The 20,644-nt window shown below is 41.1% G+C and overlaps 1 protein-coding gene and 1 long non-coding RNA gene across 5 annotated transcripts in view; one reads left to right on the top strand and one right to left on the bottom strand.

The window, feature by feature from the left end:
- LOC148655355 (anoctamin-4) overlaps nt 1-20,644 on the bottom strand; it is a 121,668-nt gene that overhangs the window by 10,628 nt on the left and 90,396 nt on the right. For 3 of the 4 annotated variants that reach the window (XM_088645930.1, XM_088645927.1, XM_088645929.1), the window contains 8 exons: nt 8,830-8,912; nt 8,261-8,401; nt 5,685-5,849; nt 5,354-5,390; nt 4,636-4,747; nt 3,495-3,552; nt 2,255-2,352; nt 1,340-1,482 (listed from right to left, as the gene is read on the bottom strand). In XM_088645930.1, coding sequence (XP_088502056.1) covers nt 1,340-1,482; nt 2,255-2,352; nt 3,495-3,552; nt 4,636-4,747; nt 5,354-5,390; nt 5,685-5,849; nt 8,261-8,401; nt 8,830-8,912 — 837 coding nt within the window. The remainder of the gene's footprint in view (nt 1-1,339; nt 1,483-2,254; nt 2,353-3,494; nt 3,553-4,635; nt 4,748-5,353; nt 5,391-5,684; nt 5,850-8,260; nt 8,402-8,829; nt 8,913-20,644) is intronic. The other variant, XM_088645928.1, reaches the window with a different exon arrangement.
- LOC148655356 (uncharacterized) lies at nt 11,868-19,621 on the top strand. Its single transcript, XR_015941248.1, has 4 exons — nt 11,868-12,106; nt 15,312-15,415; nt 16,645-16,794; nt 19,166-19,621. It is a non-coding gene; the product is annotated as an uncharacterized LOC148655356 (long non-coding RNA).

Raw genomic sequence — 20,644 nt, 5'->3', positions numbered from 1 at the left:
TCTGTTAAACAAAGACCATTTATAGCTAACAATGCACTGGATGTCCATTTTATTCACATTACGGTCTGAGACGATGTGCTGCTGCTGGAACAGGAGAGAGCTGAACTGATTGGTCCAGTTTATACAAGGTTCACTACACAGAAATGCCCTCAAGTGGAATGTAACAAAAAAACAAAAAACATCAAGCTGAATTTTCATTGTTTTATGTGGAGGAAGGCAAAGTTTTGGGGGTTTTCATTTTTGGGTCTCAGATTTTTTCTAGCTGGCACCTACAGAAGCACATTAATTATTGTTGGTGAACAACAATAAGTCTTAAATACAAAAAGGTTTTTCTGTGCTGTTAGATGTGGGTTAGTGAAGTATAAATCTGTTACTCTCCTTGGCCAGGTTCACCAGACCCCAGCTATCATGACAACATGATGGTCACTAACCTCAAGTCTCACTGACTGTAGTTTGTAACCCAAGCAGCCCACACGAAGAGCTGGTGTAGTATGTTTTTTTATATTTCGAATCAGCAATTAATTATAAGCTCACAAGGACTAACATCACTCATTTAGAAAAAGCTTCCAGGAATGTTTAGTGATACTGTATGTCAGATCTAAGATGTCTGGCGTCAATACCCTGTCTGTAGGATAGAGATGTTGGGACCCCAGTGTGGAGTAAGTTGCGACCAAGGGGCAGCTGTATGGGTGAAGATGGGAAAAAGAGGGACACAAAGTTGAATGTGGGTAACAGTGAGGCTTTCGGTGGTATTTACAGTTAGTAAGTGAGGTCACGGAGGAGTAAGAACAGCAGAAGTGAGGGAGACCTTGGTTGCTGTCATTCTACCTGCACTTTCGATAAAAACCCCATTGAATGGGGACACTCTGCTGCCAACTTCTGACCCCCACTGACCTGCACAGGAGCTCTGTGTCTCATCAGAGCCTTTCACCATTGAACACAATGTGGGTCCCTCTGCACCCTAGCTGGCAGGCAGCGGCTGACTGGAGATACCCTGACCTATTTGGCCAAAGGTGACACTTTGCATGAGGATCTTGAACAAGGCTGGCTAATGGCACAGGCCAGGCGCAGACCAGCAATGTCCAGGACACAGCACAGCAGTGCCAACTAGAGCAGGAACCTTTCCTTCGCCAAATGGATTTTTATGAAAGTGGGGATGGATTATTAAAACGTGTGAAAAATGTTGTGGTGTGACCACAGAGTTTAGAAGAGGTGAGCATGAGAATAAAGCATAAAAAAGGGTGCTTATGAAGATGCTACAATAAACAGTGTTCTGATCACTCATTAAATGAATGCAGGCGAATGACATTGGGATCGGGAATGGCTGGGATGCACATACTCATCTCAAGGTATTCGTCAAACAGTCCATAGGCATTCATAGGCTGGAGATTATAATCCTTTTCCCACTGTGGGAAGCTCGCCTTGGCTTTGTGGCCGTGTTCCTGCCTTAACTTCCTCCGTGTCCACCAGTTCTGAATCAGCCTGCAGGCAGAAAGCACAGTGAGCAGCTCACCTCCCACCTCTGCAGCGGGTGCCCTACAACCCAGGAGCAAGACAGGTTATAAACTGGAAGAGGGCAGACAGCCTGCCCTGCTTAGCGGGTTTGTAGCACCTGAGAAGCTCATCCAGACTCGTCCTTGAAGGATCCTAAGACAACACATTCAAGACTTAGTTCCAGTACAGAGTTCACCTGGTGAGCTAGGTTCAGATATCCACAGATCTTCACAAATACATTATGACACGCCAGCCAGGATACACTAATTTGCAACTACGGCAAAAAGATTATCCTATTTGTTTTCCCTATTTACTAGCAGTACCCTAAGATGCTGACAAATACAATGCATTGCGCAATACGTAATACAATATACCAGAAGGTGCTGACAGGTCCAGGATGAGCCCCTAGGAAGTATTGGCGCCCACTTCTGTGGCCCTCTGGCCAGTTCAAGGGCAATTGGGTGCCTCCAACAACAAGATTAACAAGACTTTACAAAGCCACTGCAGCCTTGATTTACTAAGCATTTCTTTTTCATCAGCAAGTGGCCATCCAACAGGATGTATGTAACTGAGGAAAACCACTAAATCAAACCTCTTCCTGGTCCAGATTTCATTTCAAGGCTTCATTAGGCAAAGATTTAACTTAGCCTACTTATTACAGCTTGAATCACAATATGTGTATTCGTGAACCTTACAGACAAAGGCATTAGAGCGAATACCCACTGTGTCGTGCATTCAAAAACACATCTCTCGTACTCACGGGTAACCCAGTTCCATGAAGTTATTCCATGTCTGCTTGAGCACCATGATGATTCCCATCTGCATGCAAAGGTCTATAAGGCATCCACTAGGGTGGCACTGCAGGACAGGGTCCCATCACCACAAGAGGAGAGGGAGAGAGAGAGATAAACAACAGCACAAATGACAGAAGAACAATAATAGTTCTTCGTGTAGTTTGTACTACATCAAAGGCTATTGTTCAGTTAGTGGACATCATCTGAATTGCTTTCTTATTTTACTGTTAATTACACCCTCGATCTACAAACTCCCATGTGTACTGCTGGATGTAGACAGACTCACTTGCAAAACACGGACTCACTTGTTTCGCGCCCTGGGGGCTGGAGAGCAGACAAGCCTGCAGCCCAGAGGTGAATCTACCTCTTCCTGCTGTGTGAGAACAAGCCGCTGTGTCTGGACACACCAGGGCGAGCTCCTCCCACGCTGGGGGGAAGTGTATCAGACTCCCTGATGCTTGGCCAATGGCACTGACAAAACGTACCTGTGGCCAAGCTGCTACATGCTCTAGGGGACCCGGTGACTCACGCCTGTTTCCCAGTTACTACCTTTAATGTAACACTTTGAAAGCTGTGTGCTACTACTGTATAAAGCCCTTTGCTTCTCATCAGCAGGGCCATGCTGGGCAGTAGCAAGCGATGAGTGATGCATTATGTTTGGCTTGCATGATCCTTTGCGCTCAGACAAAAAAGTTTCAGTTTTGTCTGTTCTGACCACCAAACCTTTTGCCACATGTTCATTAAAACGCTTTCTTGCCAACTCCATGTGGGATTGAAGATAGGTTTCCCCCTCTGCCATAGAGAGAGACTGACTGGGATATTGTCGACCCAGCACGGCTGTGAAAGTTGATACAAGATGCCCAGAGCTTTTGTATACTTTTATACTGCGCTGGAGCAAAGGTCTGTCAACCTTTGCTCAACACGTCAACAAGTTAGCTCAGTAGCTACAGACAAGTGCCAGTAGCAGGACTGCGATAAAGACAGAGCATGAGTGGCGCAGGGGTGATGGTGGGATGAATGCACATATCTATACCAAAGAGAGCAGGGGACTGGAGGTAACTGAGGGTTTATCTTTCTCACAAACTTTGTGTTAATAATCCCAGTAAAAGCTCATTAGACAAGGGATTTAAAATCTAGAAGCTGTGCTCCAGACCGATAGCCCTGCTGTCCCGGCGTGCTGCTGCAGACGAGCGCAGGTCTGCTCACCTCCTCCAGTTTCCATCTGTTTATGAGTCTCAGGTAGGCCCCCGGTCGGCCTGTGAACCTGCCAGACAGAAACAACGACTAATATTAATAGTTACAATAAAGGTCACTTGAATTGAATAGAATGGATTATAATATAATAAAGGTCACATCTGGTCATTTGTCAAAACTAATAATGGACTTATTTCAGTCTAGCTGGAAGCATGTTTCAGCGTTTGGTTTATAATGAACCATACCAGACCTGTAAGGTTACAATGAAACTTGTATTTGAGTTTTACAACATCCACTGAAATGTGGCAATATGAGAGGCTTATGTTGTGAGCCGCAGATGTTACAGTAGTCTGAGAACAAGTGTCGAGTTTATATTCTATAATCGGAGCACAGTAAATTCCTAGTTGTCTGTAAAGCTACTGTAGGTGTTCTTATGAATGACCATTCTGATTGCCTCACTATTTGGGAAACTCTTATTGTATTGTGCACGCATACCCTGCCCGTCATTGGCTGGCTTCCACCCCAGGTCAGGAAAAAGTGGGATGATGTAATAAATGAGCTCATTGTTTATGTTGTCTAAATCTGTAGCACGGTTTCTTTGGTAAACAAGAATGACGTAAATAGAATGTGTTGATCACTAGCTTTTTAATTCTCTTTACTGTATTAATGTATTCACCTTGGGACGATGTGTCCCAGGAGGCACTATATAAAACAACATTTATCATCTTAAGATTTACCTTTGAGTCTCTTTAAATGGAAACTTTAATTTTCAGTTAAAGTAACCTGTAGAAAAAAAAGCATTCTCTCTTCCCTTACTCACATGCACTAAAACTGCTGGAGCTATGATGTGCTTCTTCAGAACTAACAGGTAAAATTATTCAAAAAACAGAAAAGGGTATCCTGAGAAAGTACGTCCTATTAAAAAAGGCGTTAAAGGCAAAGCTTCTGCTGTACTGTCAATATAGAATCGTGAAATAAGGTAATATGTACAGGGTGGAACGAGTCAAGTATTTATTGTATGCAGGTACGGAATTTATAAAACAATTTTAAAGTAACCCTTTCACTCAATCTTATCGCTGGTGCAAGCTGCAGAGTGAACCGCGCTGCTGAGAAGGAGTGACTGCACAAGCTCCGAGATGAGTGGCGCACTTACCTCCCTAAGAAGAAGGCTATATAAAATGTCGAGCTGTTCAGGTTGACAAACTGAAATAGAAACATTTTCAAAGTGAAGCTGTTCTCCCACTCAGACTCTGTTCGGGGCTGTTCTGTGAAGAGGAAAGCATCAGACATTCGGAATGTAATATAATATAAGATATGAATATAATACACTGTACCAGGCATAAGATCTGACAATATAGCATTATTCAGCATTGGCCTCATATGAAATCAACAGCCTATAAGAGAAGGACAGGGAGAGTTACCCTTACTGCAGCCACCTGCTGGATTAGCGTTCAGTGGACTTGTACAATTTACTCAAAGGACAATAACAGTGTCAATAACTGTGAAAAGTTTTACGTCTAACCCTATGGATTGGCATACTGCGAAATCAACGGCATTCAAAACATTCTCAAAAACATTCAGATGCAGTATCTAACTTTTGTCATTAGATGTTTTCTGATTGTATGATAGTTAATAAGCAATTTAAGTTAATTAGGTACTTAGCTTGATCAAAGCATTATTTTTATGCTGGCCTTCAGAATCAAGTTGTTTCTTCTGTTAGGAATTGTACTGTATTTCATTATCATGCTCACATTTTATAACAGGCAAAAATCTGGAAGAAGATGTGATGCTCTCACAGCTGTACAATTTGATCACAGCACTAAAACTAATGATAACTCATACATATAAAATTTGTATTTCCAGATGCTTACCTAAGTTTGTAAGCAGAAGGGCAACTTTTTCATATAACTGTTAAAAGAAGACAAGAATAGGCATATAACGCATACTTTCAAAATGTGTCATTCATATTGCTCATCTAAATAAAAAAAAGGAACAAGTAGTAGGTTTATTCCCTGCTGAAAAGAGAAGAAAGAAACACAACGTTTCGGCCGTGGAGCCTTCTTCAGGTGTCAAACCTATTACTTGTTCCTTTGCAGCCTACGCACGCTGACGCAGCTGCCCACCTGAACTAAATAAAAATAAAGGTCCTCAGGTGAGTAAGTGGGAATGATTGCGAAAGCCTCACATTAACTGCATACTCACCACATTCAACAGCATGATGATGCAGAAATTTATGCACACTGCAGTCCCTGTAGTTGCAACCTGAGAGTTATTCCTGATTAAAGCCCAGTCAAAGGCAGCAAAAGTGCTAACAGTCACCACACGGTAAATGACAATTCCAAAAACGGCTGCAATCACCACTAGGATCTGCAAGGTGGAAAGATTAACAACATAGATCAGACTCAGGACAGGTGTTATGCATTCATTCAGTTTGTAGCTGGAAGCAAACCTGAAGCTGAATCTGGTCAGATCTCAGTACCTACTTAGAAAAGCGGAACCTGATAAAATAACCGACTGGTGACATTTTGAGAGTTGTTTTTTTCCTGTATGATTTCAACTGGTCTTGCCAAACCTGTTGATGAATTTCTAATTTAGCTGGTTCCCCCATTGTTTTGGCTGTGTTAATTTCATAGCTTTGAAATCCTTTCAAACCAGGAGAGTATCTAGAATCCTAGATATGAATTACATTAAATAATCGAACTATATTAGTTATATTAATTATCTGTTTACTTATTTTCTTTGTGGAGTAGGTTTGTTTAATTGCCATTTTAAACGTGTCATGACTTTAAGCTTTAAAGCAACAAAATGTGCAAAAAGAGTAAGGGTTTGAATACTTCTGCAAGGTACTGTACAGCATAATATGCCATTCCAACTTAGTTGGATAATTCATATAATTTCTGTTATTTTAAGAGTACTTGTAGGATCAAATAGGAATTTAAAGCTTGGGACTTTTTAAGAATTACATTAAAATTCTTAGTTTTACTTTTCTGTATATTCGAAGTTTGAATTCACCGATTAATTGAAAAGGAGGGAATCTATTACCGAGTTTAGGACTTAAATGAATGAATAAACTTTGCGGTCTTGCTGAGTTTACTCCTCCTCTGGATTAATGTCCCACGAGACAGGGCTAGACTCTCTGATTGGTGGTACATGAGACAGCGTGATGACTGTTTTAAGTGCTGAGAGCACATGATGAAAAACAAAGCCAGTCCCATCGATCGCTCTTCCCCAGTGCAATGCAAATCTCATTAGATGCTGGCCTTCCGTTCCTACTGGAGTCCAGAATCTCTCCCAGACTGACCCAGGCTTTATTGACAGAGCAGCAGTGACCTGCTGGCCATCTGAACCTTATAGCTGCTGGACTCACTGTTCTTTCATGTTAAGTGACTAAGTACAGGGCAGTAGTTCGTACTCAGGAATTCAGACAATAAATCCTTTGGAAAAACAAGCAGTTTTGTCAGTGACACCGCAGGATTAGCAGACTGTGGGTAGTGCCTGTGGGTTCTGTCCTGGATGGATTTTGCCCCTTTAGAATGAAAGTTTATCTTTCAAAGAGAAACACACAAAAAACAAATAATTTTAAATTTGCTGGCATCATAGTTCAAATCACTTCCTTAGTTTTAGAAGGAATGGTTAGGCACAGGCATACGGTAGCTTTTTTAGAGGTCTTGTGGTGGGAGTCTGATAAGAAGTCACAGAACAAGCCTTTACAAAAGGATTTCCATTGCCACAGAAATATTAGTCAGTGGCCCGTATAGAAATTGACAACTGCGAAAATGATAAATTGGGTAATGGGTAAAGGAAAGGGTTGATTTTATTTGCAATACGGGCTCATCATTGAAAATGGAGATGAATACGGAGGTTTCGGGGTGATGTTTTCGGTACTGTGGAAATATACAGGAATATTCTCAAATGGCATGGTGCCATGGGAGTCGGCTTTCTTGCTCGACGAATCTTAGGTTTGGGGTTCAATTCTGCCCCTGGGTGCCGTCTGTATGGAGTTTAAATGTTTACACAGTGACTGTGTGGACTTCTCTGGGTGCTCCGGTTTCCTTCACCAGTCCAAAGGGTACAGGAGACCCCGAGCCCATCATGTTGGGCCCTGGATCACCACGGTCCGTTCAGGATTAAGCGGTTAAGGAAAACAGATGGATATGATATTCTAAACATCAGAATGTTGCTGCAGAGTGGTGGCTCTGAGGCTCAGGATCAGCGCCTGTGGCTGGAAGGTTGCCGGTTCAAATCCCACGGCCGGCTGAGGAATCCTACTCCATTGGGCCCCTGAGCAAGGCCCTTAACACCAACTGCTCCAGGGGTGCTGTACAATGGCAGACCCTGCACTCTGACTCCAAGCTTCTCTCCCCGTCTGTGTGTCTCATGGAGAGCAAGCTGGGGTATGCGGAAAGACGAATTCCTAATGCGAGAAACTGTATATGGCCAATAAAGTGATCTGATCTAAAAAGCCATGAACAAAAGCACTGTACGGTACACCCAGTAACCAGCATGGGACAGTTTTTTTGCAGGAATGTCTGGCACCATTCCTCTCTTCTGGCTTTTGAAAACAGCAATTGTGAATCTGCTGGCCATTCACAGTCCTGTCTGCTCTTGAGTATCCTTGGCTCTGCTCCAGAGCTGAGCCAGGCTCTGGCAGTGCCCCTCCCTGCAGTGGCGGTGGGACAGAGCCTGTCACACACTTCTCTGCTGGCTGGGGCTGAAAGAGCATTCGGTACAGAAGCCCCCCATCCCTCTCCATTAAACCCAGGGCTACAGGGACTAACCATGAAGAATATCCCCGACGCCGACACGATCAGCCGGCTGCACTTGTCTGTGAAAGCTTGATAAGGCTCTGGCTTCCCAGATATAGGATTCATTCTCTCCTTCTTTGAATATTTGGCTTCAAACTGAGGGCGGATTTCTTCCTGAAAATGACACACAAAAAGACAGCCTTTGGCTCGATCATAGACACTATCCTGCAACAATTTAACCCTTTCAAAGTAAATGCTGCACTAAAACTAGCATTTATTTTAATTAGCATAATTAGCTGAAAAATGGCTTAGTTGGTTGCTCTTTGATATTTATTTCCTCGAAGATCACAGAATAATGTATCATCCTGAGGTAATACTTTTGTGTTAAGTAATAACCCTAAAAATCAGTTTTAGAAACGTTTTTAACAAGCAGTTTGTTGTAGTGAAAATGTTATGGCTCAGTTGGTCAAGAAATAATCTCTAGTGTATAAAAGGTAAACAAAAACATACATAAAACTGGAATGAAGTTTATCACTACTGGTTAGCTACTGTATCAGATCCGTCTCTGACCTGTCCAGTGATTATTCTACAGCGCAACATACCTCCTCCTCTGCCCAGTCTATCAAGTCCCAGTCGTAGGCGAGCACTGCCCTCCTCCTCTTCCAGAACTCCAGAAATACTGTTGCTGAAACACACCGCGTTTTCATCCATTAACAACAGTGTGCGGCTCAGGGGCAACAATGACTGAATCCCAAGACAAGGTGCAGCATTTGAAGAAATCGAAAAACTTGGGGGTGATATTTGATTCAGGCTTGACATTTGACCCACATGTGCAGCATATTGTCAAAACATCTTTCCTTCACCTCAAACATATCAGTAGAGTACATCCTATGTTATCGCTAACTGTGGCTGAAAAGCTGATCAACACATTTGTGTTTTCCCAAATTGACTACTGTAATGTTCTACTTGCTGGAGTTTCTAAATCCACATTGAACAAACTCACAAAAGTATTACAAATACAAAAGTATTTCCAAAATTCTGCAGCCAGAATCCTGACCAGGTCTAGTGCAAGTGACCACATTACTCCTATCCTGGAGTCCTTGCACTGGCTTCCTGTCAGGTTTCGTGTCGACTTCAAAATCCTCCTGCTCACCTATAAGGCCCTGCATGGCTTGGCACCTCAGTACCTGTATGAGCTACCATCGCTCTACTCCCCACCTCGCAACCTTCGCTCTTCTAATTCTGGTCTCCTAACTGTCCCCCAAGCCCGTCTACACTCTGTGGGTGACAGGGCTTCTCCTGTTATGCCCCAGAGCTCTGGAACTCTCTCCCCAAGGATATCAGAGAGTCACCTTCTCTAATCTCCCCCATACCAGACTCAAAACCTTCTTCTTAAGAAGAGCCTTTACTTAACTGGTTCTGTTCTTTACCCCTCTGCTCCTGCTGTATTCAGTACCCCTATCTACTGACTCCTCTCACTGTGTATTCTCATTGTGCATATCTTGTGTATTTTTTTATTGTTGTTGTCGTCATTCTGTAAAGCGCTTTGAGAAGCCACCTTTAAAGGCGCTATGTAAAATAAAGTTGATTATTATTATTATATTGTAAATGTAAATTTTGTTTCAGAAATGCTTTTGAGAAATGAGACCTGTTGGATGTCATTACCGGTTGAACCTACAGGTAATTACATAATTGAAGCTTTAATTTAACTAACAGTCTGGGATTTCATTTTACATACAAAATACAATGGTTATGAGGTAATCTCCAATGTGTTCTGGGGACCCACACAGACCTCATTTAGTTACAAGATTCACTGGAGCTCTGTGACCGTTTTCAGCTCTTGAACTGAAATGTTGGAGTCTTATTTATTATATTTTCCTTATTATTTAATAAGTAACAAAGTTAAGAACTATTGAGTAGAAATCTTGAGTAAAATTGAGTAAAGAACTATTAACAACTATTGAGTAAAATCTTGAAAATATTTAAAGTGAAGGACCTTGTTACTTCAATTAAGGCTTCAATGAAGTAATTAAACTCAGCTGTAATAAAAACCAGCAGGTATGCCTCTTCATGGCTAGAATTGGGAACCTTGTATTAGAACACAAGAAGCAATATAAATATTAAAGGAGACCCCAACAGATGGCACTTTTACTGATGCAAGAAACCAGTCAAGACATTTCATTAAAGACCTACAAGATTTAATTTTCTTCAGCATCGCTCAGCAATTTCTGCAGAATCCCACCAATTCTTTATTGATCAAATAAAAGCTTACACACCAAAACACTGCATTAATTTTATCACGTTCTGCTTTCAAAAGAAAACAAAGGAAAAGCTGAATGGACTCTTATGAGATGTCTTGATGGAATGACAGGGTCACAGTGACAGAGCAATTTATCATCGGCACAGACCACTGATTGCTCAGTGTTATTAACCACACCTAATAAAGGGAATATTTCAGGACAAGAAAACAACATTTGCAAGCCATAACAAATTTCTATCTATCCACTATCAGAAACCACTTACTCCTGATAAGGATTATGCAAACACAGGCCACAGGGAGGGTTGCACACACACAAAATGTACAGCACAGACACCACGTAACCTATCCAGTGTGTTATCTGAAGGTGGGGAGAGACCAGAGCGTGGGAGCACAGGGGGACATGTAAACTCCATGCGGAAGGTATGTCAGGCAACAGCTGCACCCAGTACCCGTGAGCTGTGAAGCATCGGTTCTAACCAGAACAACCCTTTGCCGCCCAAATGACAAATTTATTACCTCTATGTCCAAAAATTGATATCTTACTTGCAAGCAAAATAAAAGGAATTATTAAAGTCAAACAAAAGAGAATTAGTTAAATTGATTAGTATTAGTAAATGATGCTCTAATCACCAAAGGCATTTTGAAAAGGGAAATGATTTTAAAGTTGCCCACTGGATGAAAGTATTTCACGCTGGGTCGGTGATATACTGTTTCTGAATTATCGTGTGCCGAGACAAAGTAACACTGATCAGCTGTTCAGATTGGGCTTCAACTGATCAGTGTTATTGATTTGCTCTGGGTAAATGTGCCTTTTTTGCCCTTGGAAAGAGAAGAAAGAAATTTGCCATGCAGTCATGTTTTCAGAAATGGTTTGCTGGTCCTAACCAGGGCTGTGTTCTTTAAATTAGAACAGTGATATGAACCTTATTGCATTATCGAAAAAACTTGACAAGTACCCAGAATCCATAATTTTGTCTCCTTAACTCAATCCAAATAATTTAATAATAGTTTTCTGCTGCTCAGTGTATAACAAAGTCCGCTATATTATTATTATTAATGTTGCCACTAATGGATACACACACATTGTCAGAATGAATAGTTTAATCTTTCATTAGGAACTGCATTTGGCTCAGTGACAGTATATTCTAAAACCGGATGAGATTATGGGAATACAACTGATGGGAAATAAAGTATAATTACTGTATGTCATAACCTGTAGCTTGGTGTACTAAAATCAGTGTGAACATTAAAAGAATGTTTGGAAATTTCGTTGTTTTATGGACAAAGTCCTTTTTTAAGCCTTTTTTACAAAGAAGTCACATGACTACCTCACATTTATTTGTAATCTTTTAGAGATAAGTCTCTGAGATTAGTAACCAATTAGCTGCCTTTGGATTCAGTTCATATTACTTGAACTAGCTGAAAGACAATGGACAGGCTTGCCCACATCTAGCATGAGTCTGGAATACTGATGAGAAGATTTAACTGGACGTTTGGATCAGTAACGAGCACTGCGGAGAACATTTTGAGGATATAACAAGCTGCACCAAATTCCAGACTCATTCTGCCTTTTTTCCAAAAGATCCTGCTTGATCCTGCGTTTCACTACTATCATCAAGGTAGGTACCAAATAAATGTTACTCATTGTGTGTACTGGAATCTGGTCAATAAAAAGTAGTTCCAAAGTGTTTCTCTTTGCCAATTATTACATTTCTATGACCAAATAGTTGGTGATAATCAATAGAACACAATAACCTCACTTGTATATAGTCAGTTCACAATACAGCTATATTATGGATAGTACAGATATAGTGTTTTATAATGTATAAATAATATATAGACAAAGTGTCATTCATGGCAATTCTGTGACTGTGGGATGGTAGTTTGGACAGCTAAATGCGGGTAGATTTATGCTGAGTTCTGCGCTTAGTTTGAAGTGCTCTGTACTTTTTTTATAAGTCTCATTAAAGTACAGGCTTCCTAAGAGTCTGCTGTAAATCTGAGCTTTTGAGAACTTGGCTGAAAGCTGGCAGGATGTCAGACTAAGCTCATAAATTGTCTAAAAAATTGTTCATATCATGTTCTTTTGTCCCTGCCACCTGTTCATTAGATAAATTGAAAAATGGAAAATGCTGAAACTGAAGGAATAATCTCCTGTTATTTTGTAGCTTCATTATTTTGATAAAATACCATTTAAAACAGACCAGTAGCCTCATGTAAAGATAGATAAGCAGATAAATAGGCATAGTCTGCTTTACAGAAATACCGATGTAAGTTTGAAAAGTTTAAGGTCCTTGTGTTTTTTCAATTGCAGCTAACAGGATATAAGCCAACCAATGAGACTTTTTTTCCCCATCAAACACACGCAATTGGTCCGAAAACAATTAAATTGTTGGAGCACCGGAATGGGCTACAGGTTTCAACTGGCAGAACCTGTTTCTACAAATGACATAAGCTCAACATCCTTTTATCATTTAACCTATCATTGGTCTCCTTTTTATGTTAAGTGCTTATTATTCAAAAATGACAAAACTCAGTTTGCACTGCATTCTCGTCTGGATTCAGCATGCGCTCAGCACCGCTGCTACCTGTGGTACAGTACCTGTGGTCCTTTTCCTAGAAAGGAGGACCAAGTTCAGGATTCGGCACACACCTGGGACATGGTGTTGATTGTACAAAAGTGATGTTGTTGAAACTTTATTATATATTGTAGACAGGTAACCTTCAATATCACCCACATGATGTTGAATTTATGTGTTTAGGACTGGATTATAAGGATGAAGCACAAATGGAGGTGATTTGAATTTGCCAACTACACCTGAATGACATCTGGAATTGTGTCTGATGGTCAGATGAGCTTTCAGGACACGCTCATCAGAGTTAGATCATACAGGTGTACAAATGTAAAGCCCATGTTGGGAAAGCCCTGTGAAATATGGCAAGGAGCTTATTTGTTTCCACCCCTTTGCAAAAAAAGATATAAATCTGATCTGGAATCAGTGCAGAGAACAGCAAACAAATCACATTTACGAATCACACGTGTTATGGGGGTTATAGGAATGTCTTGCACAAACAGGCCGGGGGACCAGAATCTTTTGCGTCTTGGATGGAGAAGACTACAATGGAAGCTGATTCAAATTCTCACATGCATTGACAAAGAGATCCAGTGAAACACATAGAGTACTAGAGGAGATGTGGAAGTTACAGTATGTGGAAGGGCATTTAAATAAGAAGCATTTCTTTACATAAAGGGTCGTGTGACGATGGAACAAGATACCCAGTCATTCTTTTCCCCAAGAAAGAGCTTGATGAGAGCTTCAGATCAATGAGCAACTGCCAAAGGAGGTAGATGGTACTGTAGATGGGTCACATGGCCTTCTCAGATTTGTAACTTTTCTCATGTTTTTACGTGTGTAGAACCCTTGTTAACTCTGGGGAAATCATGGGCTCCAACATCTACCAGGACTTTAAGGCCAAATACCATACAGCAAGAAGCTGAACCTCAGCTGGAAATTTCCAGCATGACAATGATCCTAAGCATTCATTTAAATCGATGAAGTGGTGAGCGAAACACAAACTAAATGTCCTCAACAGGCATTCTCGGTGTCCAGTGCTCGATCCCACGCACCATCTGAGGTTCAGACTCATGAAGGCAGCTCACACATGGACACTAAGGAGCCTGAAGTACCTGCAGTAGTTCTGCTTTTAGTAATGATCTAACACCTGCTTCAGGAGTGCAAAACCCTCAGATCTCTACAGGAGGTGTTTTGCCAGAGGAGGACTTACAAAATAGTAACCACAAGAGTGTGAAAAATGTGACAATTGCTTTTTTAGGAAATTGACTTTTGTAGGTCATATATCTGTATGACCTTTCTTAGTAAAGGTTTTACTAAGAGTGCACTATGCACTTAAAACTGTTACAACTTTTTGAACTTTGTTCTTTTTTTTAACTTTGAACTTTGTTCAAAAAGTAAGATGAGGAGACTTACGTTTAAGATAAGATCAGATCAGATCACTTTATGGCCACACACAATTTCTTGCATTAGGAATTTGTCTTTTCACACACCCCAGCTTGCTCTCCATGAGACACAAAGAGGGGGAGAGAGAAGCTGGGGGTCAGAGCGCAGGGTCAGCTATTTATACAGCGCCCCTGAGCAGTTGGTGTTAAGGGCCTTCCTCAGGGGCCCAGCGGAGAAGGATTCCTCTGCTGGCCGCTACAGAGCTACAGTGCAACCGCTCTGCCCCTTTCTGTTTAGTTTTAGTTTGTTTTTAAGAAATACAGATGTGACCACTCTCTATTGATAGTTAGCACCCAGAAAAAATAATTTTCAGACATACTTCCGGGTTCTTACTCAGTCCACCATCTACCCAAAAGGCACAGTGGTGGATACATCCCCAAACCTGTCAATTACAGAGTCTCTAGGCAGGTTTAGCACAAATAAAGCACATGCTTGTCCTTCTTCATGCCCCTGCTCAAGCCCGCAGAAACCCAGGCTGCAGTTCCATCTCCAAACACTATGGGGCCCAACGTTTTACTTTTCTGTTGCTTATAGTAGCACCCTTCAAGTAAAGGCATTCTAGAAACAAAATGGATTGCTTTATACAAACTGCTCAAGGAACGTATCACAGCCAGTGTTTTTGAACTTCTTAGCTTATGAGTGCAAGTTATCACTGAGAACAGCGGAGTAAACTAAAACAAGGTAGTCAAAACTTTTCTTTTTTCAGCTGAGGTTTACTACTTTCATACTGATGTCAGAGAGACAGATGCACTGATACACTATGATCTGTGTCTTCCTATCTTCTCTAACTTCCACCCCTGGACAGGTACTCAGCTGTGCCATCAATGGACACTCCAGGAAATCAAACTCATCTTCCGAGGGGCCTGTTACCACTCTGGGTCTCTGTCACTAGTATCCCACATTCAGCTGGTGAGTGGAACAAGGTTGAATCCAACATTCCGATTGAATAAGGCACACATTGTGAAATGTTATTATAAAACACAGTAAAGTAGTGTGTCTGTAAAATATCTGATTGTAGTTCAGTAGTCAAATTCTTTTTATAGGTCATTTTATTAATATTGTGCATTTACATCTGTGACAGTTTCAATTCTTGTCGTAATAACATTCTAACAAATATGGCAAAAAAAAACAGGGCTAATATTTTAATTCACAAATTTATTACCCATAAGAATAGAAATTATATTTTTTTATGCAGGTTAATTTGTTGACGGTCAGTTCTACAGCATGCACTGTGTGGTTCTGCCGATTATGGACTGTGAATGACAATACAAGCTTTTTCTCGATTGCCCGAATATTCGAGTTAAACCCTTACCTAGACAAAGCTGAGACAGACAAATCATGTGCTCTTCTCTCAGTGAGCATCTACAGACTCTTAGCATTACACAGCCCTGTTCCTGCTGATGAATTGCAAATCCCATTAAGCACTTAATTACATCACCCTTCACACTTAAATTGCACATCACTTGTTCTATACTTCTCTTGATTTCACGAATGTTTTATACCTAAACTTTCCATACCTAATGGTCTCAGTTTTTCCAGAGAAACAGTTCTCCTTATGCATGTGAAACTCATATGCACAAAGAAGAGCAGAACACATGCACACATTAAAAGGCCTTTTATAGTATTGTTTTCTAAATACTCTGACACAAAGACCTTTTCAGTATTTGATGCTGAATATTCTGATACAGCATTTCCACATTTCACCCAAGACACCAGTTCACCAAGCCACCTCTCACTCTTTAGGAGGTGGAAAGTAATGTGTGCTCCCAGAAAAAAACAGGGGAGAACAGGCAGACTCCACATAGAAGGTTCCATCATTCAAAATCGAGCCTGGGGCCTGAGATTCGCTTGGCCGCAGTAGGATTAAATCAGTGAGGGAAGAAGGAGGAAAGGATTCAGTCCTCCAACCTATTTTGCACCAAACAAATCTTATTACAGAAATCCTCCTCACAATGCTGCTGTTTGCACTCACACCTGATTCAACACGCCTGTTCAACAGGTCAATTGGAAAATAAACTAGAAAACAGTCATACGCAGTCGTTCCAAAGACTGTTGGCCCTTTCTGTGCCTCACACATGAATGCATCACATGCTGTTGCGTGTTTATTCCATGTCCTTGTGTCTGTGTGCTTTGTGAAGACACCACCGTAGTTGTGCTGGGTGTCATGACCTTCCTGCTGCAGCTGTCCGTCATTACCTTCTTCCTGTACAAAGCCTGGAGAGCTGACAAGAGGAAAATGGAATCGATTCCTCACAGCAGACATTCAGACGGAAAATGCCCCCACAGCAGTAAGCTAACGCACAATTACTTCTCTGACAGTTTCTTACATCTCTTTATGTTTGTCTGAAGCTTAAAGAATACGCTTTCAACCGTGTGTGGTATTATCGTTCTAAAATGTGAAAACTGATGAGGAGAGCAGGAATGCTGTAATGGGAGGCCTTTCACTCCGATTGTTCTTAATGTTTAGAAGTTTGGAAACTGACCAGTAACATCTCTCGAACTGTACTTGAGCGTATTGGCCTTCTCCAGTGCCAATGTATTAATTAAAGAAAATGCAAATATACAGAGTTCCCGGAAAATCCATTAGAGATGAGAGATCACTTTATTGGGCATATACAATTTCTTGCATTAGGAATTTGTCTTTTCGCACACCCCAGCTTGCTCTCCATGAGACACACACACAGGGAGAGAAGCCTGGGGTCAGAACGCAGGGTCAGCCATTTATACGGCGCCCCTGGAGCAGCTGGGGTTAAGAGCCTTGCTCAGGGGCCCAACGGAGTAGGATTCCTCTGCCGGCTGACAGATACAAACCGGCAACCTTCCAGCCACAGGCACAGATCCTGAGCCACAGAGCCACTGCACCGCCTGCACGCAGTTAGACTGTGTGAGACTGTGACTGTTTGATGCAGGTGAAAAAGGTCATCACCAGAGGCAGCAAACACTGCTCCCTCAGTGCTTTTTTCTGAATACAGAAGGATTTGTTAGCTGTATTTCCTGAAACTATCATTCTCCACCCTGTTTAAATACTCCTTTAAACATCCAGGAGAGACATATTTGTGTTCAGGAATGTATCCACCAGATTTTACATATGTTACCCTGTTGAATAAAGTACCTACTGTATGCTACAGTGCATGGATGACACAAAATAGTGATACTTTGAAGGCTAAGGAAACTGTGCTGACCAAGCAGTTTAAGCAGATAAAAAGATTTTTTAAGGCCCGCAGGAATATGCACTTTACATGACGGACAGAAGTCCGGGCAGGGCTCTGACTTAATGAAGCCCTTTGTGAATTCTATACCCACAGCACCATTCCCATCAAAATAAAAAAATAAAACCCAGACTAGAGCTGTAACAATATGAACCACACTTGCCTTACTTCAGCTAAATAATATTCATTTGTAGTCTTTGTTTTTAATTGTATTTGTATTCAGTGTTCTGGGCCCTAGTATTGAATTCTTTGTAGGAATGTGTAAATGTCATAAACCGCATGTTCATGTAACACTGCTGTAAACCTTAGCTGCCACACAGCATCTGTAGGACTGAGGGTTTTTCATGGCTTGCTCTGCTAGCATTGCAATACAAAGCTAAACCTCCAGAGGTCGGTATAAACACTCAGGTTCCACCAATCTAATCAACAATCAGCTAAACTTTTCATTAAAGTGTCAAGGAAATTACATTGGATTCTGGACATGAACATAGAAATGTGTTCCTCATGGCACTACAGTATGTGTACAAATGTCTTCTGGTCTCCTGCTCCAGATTTGCATTTTTTTCCCCAGAAAACTGCAGTCCAGCAGTCCAGTTTGAAGACTAGTGTCTCTAATTCCGTGTAGTTTGAAAAAGGTGTTTCTACAGATGAACATATTTTAACAGCACAGTAAGAACTTGGGACAGGAGACCAGATCAAAAAGCTAATGACATTTCACAATACATTATTACATACAAGAACACATTACATATAACAATAACATACTGTACGTTTGGAAAGCTGTGTCATTTCTACTTGTCAGAGAAACGGCGACAAACACACGTTTAACCCAGTAATGCTCACTGACAGTGATCCACTTTCATGTGCAGTATACAAAAGCCAGTTCACGTGAAACTGCAGAAACGTGAACTGTACATGGGTTTTTGCCGGCTCTTTGAGCATTGAACGGAATACCTTTACGATGACTTGACAGTCAGCTTCACATCAAGAATAACATACGTTTGGAAAGTCGTGTCATTTCCACTTGTGACAGACACACGCGTTTAACCTGGGAATGCTGACTGACACCGTGTTGTACTTCATGTGTACACAAGACAGAACACACGTTCCTTTAGACTTTTTTCCCCAAAACGAGGAGTGTGATGATATTCTACTGTTGTTAAAGTCGATGCTACTTTGCACAGGATAATATTATTGCCTGTATTACAATGCAATATACAGTATTAATATTGTAGGCCACATTGTTCACAAATTAACTATAGCATTTAAACGCAATAATTTTCTTGTAAAACTGCAATAAGTTTCAAGTTTAAATGGAACAATCTTGTCATATAAACGACATACCTTCCTCCCATATACGCAATACTATGTCATATATACGATCTTTATTTTCTCTACTACAGTAAGCTTCAGTAGATTGCATCTCAACATAATTGTTTTTCTGTTGCAGTTCCTGCTGAAAGTAAGAGCCAGATTTTAACTGGAAAACTCTCCCAGTCCCACAGTGCAGATGAAGAGGCTGAAATATTTTCTGCCCCTTCCAGTCCTCTGTCTCATTACTGGAATGTGCTGCAGTATCACTGTGACGTTTATTACTCAGAGACGTTTCGCTGAGCCATCCAGTCCTCCTGTGATCTCAAACTCGGCAGCACCAGAAGGAACAGAAGGGTGCCCACATGCATTCCAGTTGAAAGTACAACAGAGGGTTTCTAACTGCCTGCGACAATGTGAAACGGTGTGAAAGGATTCTGCACAGAACACACAAACTTCTGAGTAATCTCATGAATGCTGAGTCAATGAGGGTATTCAGTCTGATCCAGGATCAGATGCTGAATGCGGTCCTTGGATCATTTAACATCTAACAAAGGCAGAGAATGTGATCTGAATCCTCTGTTTTGTCATTTAGACTAGTGTCTCTAATTCCGTGTAGTTTGAAAAAGGTGTTTCTACAGATGAACATATTTTAACAGCACAGTAAGAACTTGGGACAGGAGACCAGATCAAAAAGCTAATGACATTTCACAATACATTATTACATACAAGAACACATTACATATAACAATAACATACTGTACGTTTGGAAAGCTGTGTCATTTCTACTTGTCAGAGAAACGGCGACAAACACACGTTTAACCCAGTAATGCTCACTGACAGTGATCCACTTTCATGTGCAGTATACAAAAGCCAGTTCACGTGAAACTGCAGAAACGTGAACTGTACATGGGTTTTTGCCGGCTCTTTGAGCATTGAACGGAATACCTTTACGATGACTTGACAGTCAGCTTCACATCAAGAATAACATACGTTTGGAAAGTCGTGTCATTTCCACTTGTGACAGACACACGCGTTTAACCTGGGAATGCTGACTGACACCGTGTTGTACTTCATGTGTACACAAGACAGAACACACGTTCCTTTAGACTTTTTTCCCCAAAACGAGGAGTGTGATGATATTCTACTGTTGTTAAAGTCGATGCTACTTTGCACAGGATAATATTATTGCCTGTATTACAATGCAATATACAGTATTAATATTGTAGGCCACATTGTTCACAAATTAACTATAGCATTTAAACGCAATAATTTTCTTGTAAAACTGCAATAAGTTTCAAGTTTAAATGGAACAATCTTGTCATATAAACGACATACCTTCCTCCCATATACGCAATACTATGTCATATATACGATCTTTATTTTCTCTACTACAGTAAGCTTCAGTAGATTGCATCTCAACATAATTGTTTTTCTGTTGCAGTTCCTGCTGAAAGTAAGAGCCAGATTTTAACTGGAAAACTCTCCCAGTCCCACAGTGCAGATGAAGAGGCTGAAATATTTTCTGCCCCTTCCAGTCCTCTGTCTCATTACTGGAATGTGCTGCAGTATCACTGTGACGTTTATTACTCAGAGACGTTTCGCTGAGCCATCCAGT

This window comes from Lepisosteus platostomus, chromosome 9 (assembly GCF_059453375.1).
Source record: "Lepisosteus platostomus isolate fLepPlt1 chromosome 9, fLepPlt1.hap1, whole genome shotgun sequence".
In the NCBI taxonomy this organism is placed as follows: Eukaryota; Metazoa; Chordata; class Actinopteri; order Semionotiformes; family Lepisosteidae; genus Lepisosteus; species Lepisosteus platostomus.
This window is presented reverse-complemented; position numbering and strand designations above follow the sequence as displayed.